Source organism: Suillus plorans (assembly GCF_016647745.1).
Source record: "Suillus plorans strain S12 chromosome Unknown HD556scaffold_19, whole genome shotgun sequence".
NCBI classification, from domain to species: Eukaryota; Fungi; Basidiomycota; class Agaricomycetes; order Boletales; family Suillaceae; genus Suillus; species Suillus plorans.
The window spans coordinates 337,894-348,852 of NW_024537403.1; the positions used below are offsets into that span (position 1 = coordinate 337,894).

At 45.3% G+C, this 10,959-nt stretch overlaps 3 protein-coding genes across 3 annotated transcripts; 2 read left to right on the forward strand and 1 right to left on the reverse strand.

Annotated features, from left to right (window-relative positions):
• Window positions 1-4,404: 4,404 nt before the first annotated feature.
• Window positions 4,405-8,175, forward strand: HD556DRAFT_1307077 (uncharacterized protein; the record flags this gene model as incomplete). The annotated part of the gene is made up of 21 exons (XM_041299997.1): window positions 4,405-4,407; window positions 4,461-4,646; window positions 4,702-4,856; window positions 4,908-5,104; window positions 5,137-5,145; window positions 5,288-5,307; window positions 5,342-5,542; window positions 5,631-5,666; window positions 5,735-5,761; window positions 6,057-6,065; window positions 6,127-6,221; window positions 6,273-6,450; window positions 6,498-6,750; window positions 6,799-6,823; window positions 6,887-6,975; window positions 7,001-7,117; window positions 7,362-7,609; window positions 7,669-7,777; window positions 7,893-7,966; window positions 7,995-8,117; window positions 8,140-8,175. 21 exons carry the CDS (start codon window positions 4,405-4,407, stop codon window positions 8,173-8,175), a joined length of 2,190 nt encoding a protein of 729 aa, XP_041161857.1.
• A 334-nt stretch (window positions 8,176-8,509) lies between these two features.
• HD556DRAFT_1307078 (uncharacterized protein) lies at window positions 8,510-9,146 on the reverse strand (the record flags this gene model as incomplete). The annotated part of the gene is made up of 4 exons (XM_041299998.1): window positions 8,510-8,562; window positions 8,607-8,893; window positions 8,942-9,010; window positions 9,061-9,146. 4 exons carry the CDS (start codon window positions 9,144-9,146, stop codon window positions 8,510-8,512), a joined length of 495 nt encoding a protein of 164 aa, XP_041161858.1.
• A 12-nt stretch (window positions 9,147-9,158) lies between these two features.
• HD556DRAFT_1431400 (uncharacterized protein) lies at window positions 9,159-10,828 on the forward strand (the record flags this gene model as incomplete). The annotated part of the gene is made up of 9 exons (XM_041305013.1): window positions 9,159-9,318; window positions 9,376-9,490; window positions 9,548-9,691; window positions 9,742-9,850; window positions 9,897-10,090; window positions 10,144-10,276; window positions 10,329-10,457; window positions 10,509-10,654; window positions 10,711-10,828. The coding sequence occupies 9 exons, from the start codon at window positions 9,159-9,161 to the stop codon at window positions 10,826-10,828; spliced, it is 1,248 nt and encodes a 415-aa protein (XP_041161859.1).
• Between the last annotated feature and the right edge of the window lie 131 nt (window positions 10,829-10,959).

The window sequence follows — 10,959 nt, forward strand, 5'->3', positions numbered from 1 at the left end:
CTTAAAACGAAATCAGAACACTTCTATATTCCCGTTACGCTGAAAGGAAAGAATCGGCAAGCCGAGGTCAAAGCACTAGTTGATTGTGGTGCTTCGACATTATTTATAGATAAGAAGTTTGTGGAGAAGAAGGGGATTTCGTGTCGAAAGTTGGAGAGACCGATTCCCGTTAAAAATATTGATGGCTCGTTGAACGCAGCCGGATCGATGACGCACTTCGCCGAGTTAGGTCTGAAGATCGGAAACCATGTTGAAGACAAAACAGCATTCATGGTTACAGACCTCGGCAGTGACGATGTAATTATTGGCATTGATTGGTTAAGATATCACAACCCGGAGGTAGACTGGAATGCAGGGCGTTTCTCTCTCACGCGTTGTCCCGTTAAATGTATGACGAAAAAAGAAAAGAGAATACAAAATCGAGAAAATAGAAAAGACGTAAGAGGCACTTTGCCCGATCTGATTCCGACGGAGGATGACGATGATGAAGAAGACCCGAAGAGGGCACGAGTTGAAGTGGCAGAAGATGAGGAAGATCCAGTAGAATGGATAAGATATAAAGCCTCGGTTGCCACGGAGCAGAAGGTTGCAGAAGAAGCAACGAAGGTGAAGAAATCGGTTGAAGAGATGGTTCCCGATTGGCTTCACGATTACCTGGGAGTTTTCTCAGAAGAAGAATCTAAGCGCTTCCCCGAAAGAAAGAAATGGGATCATGCGATAGATCTTAAAGACGATGGCGATCTTCCGCCGAATGCGAAACCCTACCCTTTGTCACCCAAGGAGATGGACACTTTGAAAGATTGGTTGAAAGCTGAAACCGCACTGGGACGTATTAGAGAGTCACAATCCCCAGTGGCAGCACCTTTCTTCTTTGTGGCCAAAAAAGATGGCAAACTTAGACCGGTAATGGATTATAGAAAGCTTAATGAGAAGACGGTTAAAAATGCATATCCGCTACCGAGATCTCAAGATTTAATTGATGCTTTAACCGGTGCCACAATGTACTCCAAGATGGATGTACGATGGGGGTACAATAATATTCGCATGAAAGAAGGAGACGAGTGGAAGGCGGCCTTCAAAACGCCGTTTGGTCACCATGAACCAACTGTAATGTACTTCGGTTTAACGAACTCCCCTGCCACGTTCCAAACAATGATGAACGAGATATTCAGAGATCTAATTGATGGAAAGACCGTAGTAGTCTATATCGATGATATCCTCGTGTTCACAAATGGCGATAGGGAGCAACACCGGAAAGTTGTACGTGAGGTACTGAAACGACTAAAAGAGAACGACTTGTATCTGAAGCCTGAAAAGTGTAGCTTCGAACAGTCGGAAGTCGAGTTCCTCGGGTTGATCGTGGAGAAGGGTGGTGTTCGGATGGACCCTGTGAAAGTAGAAGGAGTAATGAAATGGCCTGTACCTAAATGCGTTAAAGATATTCAAGCATTCATGGGTTTTGCCAACTTCTACAGAAGATTTATCTTTGGGTTCTCGGAAATAGCCAGACCAATGAATGATTTATTGCGGAAAGATGTCAAATGGGACTGGACGGAGAAACAGCAAGATGCTTTTGATGAACTGAAGTCAAGGTTTACATCAGCTCCGATTCTAGTTATGCCGGACGTTGAGAAAAAGATGAAAATAGAGACCGATGCTTCTGATTATGCAACTGGAGCGGTCTTATCTCAACTGATGGAAGATGATTTGTGGCATCCCGTAGCCTATTATTCGAAGTCAATGAATGATGCGGAACGAAATTACGACATCCATGACAAAGAATTATTGGCAATCATTCGAGCATTGGAGGAGTGGAGGCACTATGTGCAGGGAAAACCTCACCATGTGGAGATCTGGACGGATCACAAGAATCTCGAGTATTTTATGACGAGTCAAAAGTTGACAAGAAGGCAAGCCAGATGGAGTTTGTTCCTGGCGGAGTACGAATTTACGCTCCAACACAAGCCTGGTGTAGTCAACGATAAGGCGGACCGTCTATCTCGGAGAGAAGACCACAGGGGGGGGATAGAAAACGACAATTCTGATCGTATTTTGTTAAAACCGGAGTTTTTTACTGTAAAAGCTGCTAAAAGAGGCCAAGTTCTAGTGCAAGGAGAAGAAAAATTGCTGAGAAAGATAAGGCAATGCACAGAAAAAGAGCCCGAAGTCGCAAGAGCGTTAGAAACGCTAAAAGCAGCACCGGTACAACTACGTAGGGGAGTCGAAGAATGGAATGTGGAGGATGGATTGGTGTTATTCCGAGGACTGGTTTACGTTCCAAATGATAAAGAGATCCGCCGAGAGATATTGGAGCTGTTTCACGACTCTCCACCGGCTGGACACCCTGGACGTGCCAAGACCTTAGAATTAGTTTCCAGAAATTATTGGTGGCCTTCAATGACGAAGTATGTCCACGATTATGTAGATGGTTGCGATCGATGCAGACAAACAAAGGTGTTTCCGAGTAGACCAACCGGACCCCTGCAGCCAAATGAGATTCCTAGTGGACCTTGGCAAACGATCTCTTGTGACCTGATAGTGGACCTGCCAAAAGATAAGGGATATGACAGCATATTTGTGGTGGTTGATCGATTTTCGAAACAGTCACACTTTATTCCCACCACAAAAGAAGTAACCTCGAAAGGGATTGCTGATCTATTCCTGGAAAATGTATGGAAACACCATGGAACACCGAAAAAAGTGATATCGGACAGAGGAACACAGTTTGTTTCCAAGTTTATGGGAGAAGTGTCAAAAAGATTAGGCACGAAATGGTCAATGTCGACCTCGTATCACCCCAGAACGGATGGACAAACAGAGCGCGTTAACCAAGAAGTCGAACAGTACTTGCGCGTGTTCACATCCTATAGACAGAATGATTGGGTAAATTGGTTGCCAATTGCGGAGTTTTCACACAATAACTCGATAACCGCTACTGGGCACACCCCTTTCAAAGTTCTTTATGGATACAATCCCGATTTCACGATACATCCAAACTCCGCGTCCCGAATTCCTGCAGCAGATGAGAGGATGCAACAAATGAAAGAGGCAAAAGATGATGCGGAAAGTACCCTCAGAATCGTGAACGAGAGAATGAAAAAGTTCTATGATAGAGGCGTTAAAGAAGCAACACAATATAAAATTGGAGACAAGGTCTGGCTTGACGCAAAGAATATTAGGCAAAGACGCCCGAATGCGAAGCTATCAGATAGACGCCTTGGTCCTTTTGAAATAGTGGAAAAGATTGGAGAATTGAACTACAAGTTGAAATTGCCAGAAGGATACGGCATTCATCCAGTTTTCCATGTAGAATTGCTTTCACCGCATTATGTCTCAAGGTTGATACCTCATGCCGGAAATGCACGCCCGCCACCGGAAATCGTCGAAAAGAGAGAAGAGTACGAAGTGGATGAATTATTGGACAGTCGTATTTATAGAGGAAAGTTGCAATATTTGGTCAAATGGGAAGGATATCCAAGGGATGAAGCGACCTGGGAGTCGGAAGATAACGTAAAGAACGCCCCGGAAGCTATCGCATATTTTTATGAAAAACACCCAAAAGCACCAAAATCACAGAGAATCAAGGGATCGTTATTTAAATCAGAAGAATTCAAGGATTGGAGAGCACGCAATATTCGCCCTAGTTTCATTCGCGATGACGCTCATCCTAGAGAGGGGGTAATGTCACGAGTACCTCACACGAACCATTATTCTTTTCTGAACTCTAAGTCTTATAAGCGCTCTGATAAAGCGCCTGTCCATAACAATGTATTTACGGTTGAAGATGTGGAAGAGGATGCACCTGTGGTTGCGTCTATTGTGGAAATACCTAACGAGCACGAGGTTGAGTCACGTGACTTATCGGAATATGCCGGACTAAACTTTATACCACGTGAACCTGATGCGATGTTCCAGAACCTGTCGGTTGCTGCGGCACGTGTTATGACATCATAGGTTATATATAGAATCGTACGATACTGTTTCCTATTATTTGATTGGTAGTTAGTTTGAACTCAGACTCAGTCTCCGACTTAATATATGTATATAGGTAGCTAGTTTGTAGTCGGTAGTTCTTTAGTTCAAACCTCTCGTCTGTACATTACTTGTACCAGCCCAGACGTACCTGCTCAATTCTATCTTCTTTTGTTTGGTTTATCTTGTGTTTGAGTCCTAGTCTCTGCCCAGCGTTAATTCGTTATTGGGTTGTGACACTTGTCCCATCGCAATACATCTACTACTGAACATTTCTGTCAGTTCCTAGATTACCCCATAGATTTCACTTCCGAGCTGAGGAAAATTGTAAGGGGTGGGACGACTCCAGATGCTGGATTTGGGAAAAACACAGAGGAGGAGGCCGAGATAAAACTTCACATCATCGATTTGATGAACTCTGATAATGAAAGCATGGTAAGAGACCGCACATCGCGCAATGAGATCTTCTGAAAATTTTCATCCTTTAGATTCAAGAAGCCATCTGCAAGCTCATTGTCACTCAAGGGTTCCGGGAACTCCTCTGGGTCGCCTTATACCGACCCATCGCTGACTTACCTGAAGGCCAAGCGCGATTGGCAGATTTCTACCCTGAAGCCATCCAAACCTTAACGGGTTATCTAGGAAAGGGCATCGTGGGCGTGCTTGTTACTCTTGTAAGTGTTTTCTCTTCTCACAATTTTTCGTAAACATTAACGATTTTTGCATCAGATGTATCAGTCATTCATTCCACCTCATGCGGAAAAGGTACATTTAAAAACGCTGGAGGTATATCCTCATATCACCGCCGCCCTGGATATGATGTATGCGAATCCACATCATTTCATCTCCTTCTTCGATGCGGCCCGGAGGCTTCCTCACATACGGTCAGTGTCTTGACGCATCATTTGATCATACTCATTCGTGAAATTCTTCAGGGAGGAAAATGTCTTATATATTGACCCCAAGTCCCGTCAGCCCAGAATCATTGTAGACCCTGTCACGAATGAGAAACGGATGAAGGTCATGGACGATATCGAAGATATCATTGTTGAACCGCCTCATGACGAATTAGCAGTCCCTTACGCGCAATACAGGCTCCCACATTCGTTCAAGTCTGTGGATATTCATGAATGTTACTTTACGACGCTTCTGCCGCCTGCATAGTATATGATGGTACGTGATACAACAAGTACAAGTAGTTGTGTACATAGATTACAATTTGTTTTGAGGGTATGCGTGTTACTTTGTGAAGCTATATGAATGGTGATATCTATCTAATGAGTGGTGGGATATCATGGCATGTCGTAAATGGTAGTGCGCGCGTTCTCTCTCTATGTAGGCTAAGCATCGCCTACTGATTCATCTCTAGAACGCATGCAATAAGTCGTTGAATCTTGAAAACGAACGAAAACGTACCCTCTGCACCGCCGATCTCAATTGCTGCACCATACGATCGAACCTGTCCTTCGAAAGCCGTATCCACGCCTTGATTGGACTTGGTTGCGGGACTTGTTGGGCATTCAATGTAGAAGCCGCCTCCGAGTCCAACACTCAAGTCAGGCCGACAGGAGTGAGCAATGTAATGTAGACGCGCACCTTTATTTTTGCTTCTAGATATTCTAGATGCGTCTGTTGAGTGTTAGCGCTGATGATAAAAGAAAGTGGTAGTAGTACTTACGCAGACGTCACAATCAGTGAGTTGGGGTCCGTTAATCACGCGCGCCATCTCGTGTTTGCTCTGGCGTCGATATGAGTTTGTTAGATCCAATCGGGCAGATATTCGACTATTGTACGTACCTTATTTGCCGTAGCGGGTAATTAAAGTTGTTGTTTATGGCAATTAATGTTGTATTTGTACTTGTTTATGCCTGTGTACTTGTTTATGCCTGCATACTCGTTCACTACGAATTGACCTGCACATGCTGCATTACGTAATTTTCCAACTCTCTCTCCTACCACTACCATCGGTAGCTGAGTCATCACTGTCTTCGTTCCTCCAAGTACGCGTTCAGACAGTGCGAAGGTGTGTTCGATCTCCTCATTCGAGTCTCGCAGCACAACATCATGTTGACGATACTGATTAGGAGAACATGGTACGTTTAATCGCAATGTGCTTTTCGCCCTTTACGCGGTGCTCACCCTATCATGTTCTAGACAACGTCAGTGCCCCTACAATCTGCCACGCTGTCTGATCGTGGTATTGGTATCTGGCCGACTCAATTGCCCCGATACGCCGAAGTAGTATTGCTGTAAGTACTGAAATCATTGACCGTATTAATCATATTGATTTTTGTATATAGTACGGATGATGCGTATGAAGATAACCTGGTCCGCGGGAAAGAAATAAGTGATCCTCCGTTCGTCGTCTTATTATTGACCGGTGTCAAACTAATCTCCATCAACAGGCCTCTGGTGTACGGAGACTGGCAAGAGTTGGTCCACCCAATAGGTGGTACGTATTTCTACAATCTCAGGAAGGTAAGTACTGCTTATACTTGCGAGTGACTTACCTGATGGAAATATAGAACGCGTTTACGTTGACGAACCTGAGGAACTTTCAGAATCTACAGACACTGGATGAGTTTGTTAATGCATCACGAGCCGCGGCGAAAGAAGATTCGTGGATATTGGTTGTTGAGCCGATCATCTTTATGGGAGAAGAAAGGTTCCAGTATTATTATGTAGTCCCCGGCAGCCGTATAATTGCATGGCTGGAGGACCTCGATGGCTACATTCTCTTCCAACCTTGTGTCAAGTCAAGCACGTGGAAGCACAAGAGTATTTCCTCTCTTAAATTTGTTTCATGACTTGACCAGAACCATATAGGACTCGAATTGGAAGCTCAATATTGGTGAGTGGTCAAATACCGGACACACAAAGAGTTGAATGTAACTGAACGTTTTCTCCTCGGTAGGAAACACTTCGAATACTTTCCGCACCAGTTTAGGTTGTCTCGATTGGAAGTGAGACGCATACGGGGAGAAATGGTTTGCTACCTTGGAGGTAAGCTTTGCGTTACTTCTGAAAGTGACGCTCAGAATAACAGCAAAAACAGAAGCGACGACCTTGAAACAATCTACTGCGGCATCTATTTTCTGGACTTTAGAGGAAATGGATCAAATCATCGGTCAACTGGCCTATGTTGGTATGTGTTCTTGTCTCGCTGCACAGCAGCCACGATGAAATCAATTGAGTCGACATCTCTTCTTAGAAGAAATTGCGGAAAATAATTTGGTACCGGAAACCGGAATTGTATTATGTTGTTCGTGAGTTTATGGGGCCGAGAACTTCAAGTGCTGATATTTTTTTTGCTCGAAGGCAGAATTATGTACATGCTACGTACGTCGCTCTCTTGTGAAGCATTTGCTATTAATCACACAGGCACATAGGTCATCACCAGTATTTGCACCGCTACAACCAACCTGAGGCTCGCCTAATTCGAACACATGCAGTGAGAGAGAGGCACACAAAGTTCAAACTTTTGCATTTTGTGGGCAACACTGCAGCCACGATGCTATGTATGCCGATCACTTTTTCTCGCGTCAGGAGCACCTCCGTCGATGGTATCGTAAATGGGGTGGAAGTTCAGTCGTTTATCGACGATTTCGGCAGTCAGACAAGAAATCAGATTACCTTGGTAAGGACTGTATCAGTGCCGTGAACGAGGACACTTTCCCATTCAGTTTGTTCTTACAGGCAGGTATCTCCATGGCTTTGGATGTCGCTATTCTTGCCGTTCCAGGGTTAGGCGCAACAACAACTGCACAAACATTGTGCTCTTGCTCCTTCCTTCTTGGTGTTGGGTGTATTTTTGCGGGCACGATAGTCCACCACTTTGGCGAGAGACTGAAGTCTTTGGACTTTGCGGTTCGATTTCCTCATCATCCTGCGTCTTGAGCCTAATATTGCCGACTGAACAGGCCTATTATCTGCGAAGGAAGGCGGTGATGCTTCTGGTAATAACAAGCATACCGACCTGCTTTTGCGTATTGAGGTAAGCAGATGTGATTACAATTACTCAGGTCACTCATAGAATCATTGTCAGTGTAACAAGTTCCATCCTCGGATTTCTCACAGGCATCACCATAGACTTCAGGCCATCCGCGCCCTCAGTCATTGCGTGCTTTGCTACACTCGCCGTTGTGGTAGGTTCATTGATTATATTAGTGGTCGCCAGTTACGGTCCAGGCCCAGCTAGGATAAGGCCGCAGTGATATCTTTATCCTGAGACTGCGGGGATATCCATGTATCTCGCATGGGTCGCGCTCAAAAATCTAGAGGTTAGCTCTGGTAGATTAAATAGATGATGTCAATTTCCATGTTCTAAGTTTCAAGGTGCCTACTCATATATTATTGAATCCGTCAGAACATTCTCGACGTCTTGACGGAAACTTCTACGTCTGACTGCAATTGTCAGGGCAATTTTTCATTGTATGGTATTGCAATTGCAGCTAGATTACCACACTAAGATTTTCTGGTCACAGAACTCCAACTCCTTAAGTGTCAACGTTTCACGCTACCGCAACTACCTCGTGCGTTACAACGTCTTCTGCGTTTGTTCATGGTCCTCGATTCCGTCGTCCACATTACCTGAAGCCGTCAGTTTACTTCAAGGGAGCCCGCGTGGGACATACTTTGAGTAGGAGAAGGGGCGTCCCATGCGATCTGACGAGGAGGGTATGTGCTGATTCCGTTTGGTGCGTATTCTTCTAAGATTCCGGTCCGATAACATTCCTCCAACCAACGAAGTCTATAGTTTTTGTATAACTCTTCCAGTTCCGAGTAGCGCAAATCTGCAAGTTGCAGTCGTTCTTTGAGTTCGGCTACGGAGTCCTCGCCCGTCTCGCCGTTGTTCTCTGGCAGAAGAACAGGAGCCTCGTTATACCCCGCTGAAGATGTGCTCTTGTCAACATCCGTCGCTCTAAAATACTATAAGCTTTGGGAAAGAACAATAAAGATGTTCACAGACCTTAAGACGATGGGTTTTTTAGCCTCACCGCTCTGATTACTACTACTAGTGTTTCCTGCTGCCTCGATCCTAATAGAAGGTATTAGTAAGTCCTGCCGCAAGTTCATCATTGGAGTTACCGGAAATTCAAGGTAATGATATGTCCGGATAGGTTAAAGGTTTGGCTCTGGGTCAAGGATTGCTGCATGAACGCAGGTTGTTTCATTTTCTGGCGCTGATGAAATCATTAACGGAGCTTTTATTCCCTGTTACACGAAGTTTTGATAGCCTGCGAAAGGAAGGCCATTGTGGCCCCCTGTCACCACAGCCAGCACCCAAGCCCTCAATCACCGTGGCCAGCCAGCCAGCCAATTTAGCTTTTGCTTGGCCGCCATCAGGTACGTCGTTTGCATAGAATCCCACGTGGTGCATCTGTGATAAAAGCTGGCCTCCAGTTAAGCAAAACCCGAACCTTCCTACCTTGCCAGCTCTCATGACCACCGAAAATGCTTCCAGTATTCCGAGTAAACGGGCTACCCCAGCCCTCCAGATGGGACCCCGTAAAAAAGCGTAAGCTGTCCCTGATGTTTAGTACGCTGAGTTTTGCAGACTCATCTAGTCGCACAGCTCAACATCTGATCCCCTTATCTCCCATGGGCGCCACTTCGGCCGAACAGTATTCGCTCTGTGCAATTTTCCTTCTCTGCTCACCAATGGTATCCTCAGATTAGAGCAGATGGAAGATGCTCCACTGGAGGACTTCTCTACTGAGTGACAACGACATCCATCTATGCTCGCTGGCTTATTGACATCTTTGGCAGTGAGCGACGAGAGCATCGCGTTTTTGAGCACCTCTTAGACTCTTACCCTGGCCTTTTAGAGCGACTACAAAACGGGTCTGAGGAAGAACTCATTCATGTCGGTGAGCTAGTGCGTTTTTGTTTGTGTGTCAAGAGTTTATGCTTACCATATGTAGATTGGTAAAGGAGCCGCAGGTGCGAGGGGCGACGACACGAAAACATTAAAGTCTGCGGTGCTTGATTGGATTTCCCCGAAAGGGGCAGCAATCCAGCCTCCCTTACACAGAAACTCGAAGATCGACCGTGGATTCAACCATGAGCTAACTGGATCGCTTCTTTGTCCCGCTGGGTTGGACTGGAAAGACCCAGAGTATGTTTCGGTTTACTGGCATCCTCGGTCGCCACTCATTTTCACTTCATTAGGACGAGAGAGAGCCTCCGAAGCGGAGAAATGTCGGTATGCGGAGATCAATGGCCCATATTTTTGTACACCAACTATACTTACGACGCTGATGATCCTTGGTGTGGTCTTCTTAGGAATCGCTTACTCGTATCTGTGAGTATGAACACCTGTTCTGTGTTTTCTTCACTACATGTTTTCTCACTAGGCTTACAAGCACGTTTTCACATCCCCGAGTTCAGTTGACAAGGAACCAAAAGCCACGCGATCCGGTAATGCTCGCCTCCATGGCATGAATGCTGTCACCATCGCTTCCATAGCTTATATTGCAACGCAGGTATGCCTTACAGCACTTCCGAAGCTAAACTGTCCTGACGCACCACTGAAGGTCCGATTCGCTCTAAGTTCTTCTTCAGTGTTTTCACGGACCGACACGTCCACAGACTCAGAGACTTTCTACCACAGTCTCCTCGACCTCCTCGAGGACCCTGAAGAATCTAAGGAAGTCGATGAGTTGCTCACGTGGTGGAATCGGTATTGTTTTCACTCTTCGCCATTTTTCCGAGGCTCATGTATTGTCTTTTACCCAGTCAAGTATTTCCTACGTCATCTGCTGCCAAGCGGCCTATCAGCGCCAACAGTGCTTTGGCGAAGATCCGACTCAGACGCCTTGCAGTCAAACAGGCTGCAGATCTTAATTCTTCGTAGTCTACATTGGAGCCGTTTTTAATGTAGTAAATATAATCGCAATTTCATACCAGACTGTGTGTTCTCTCGTAACGAATGAATTGATCACAATGCAAGTCCACATATTGCCTCAGATGCGAATGGTTCGTTTT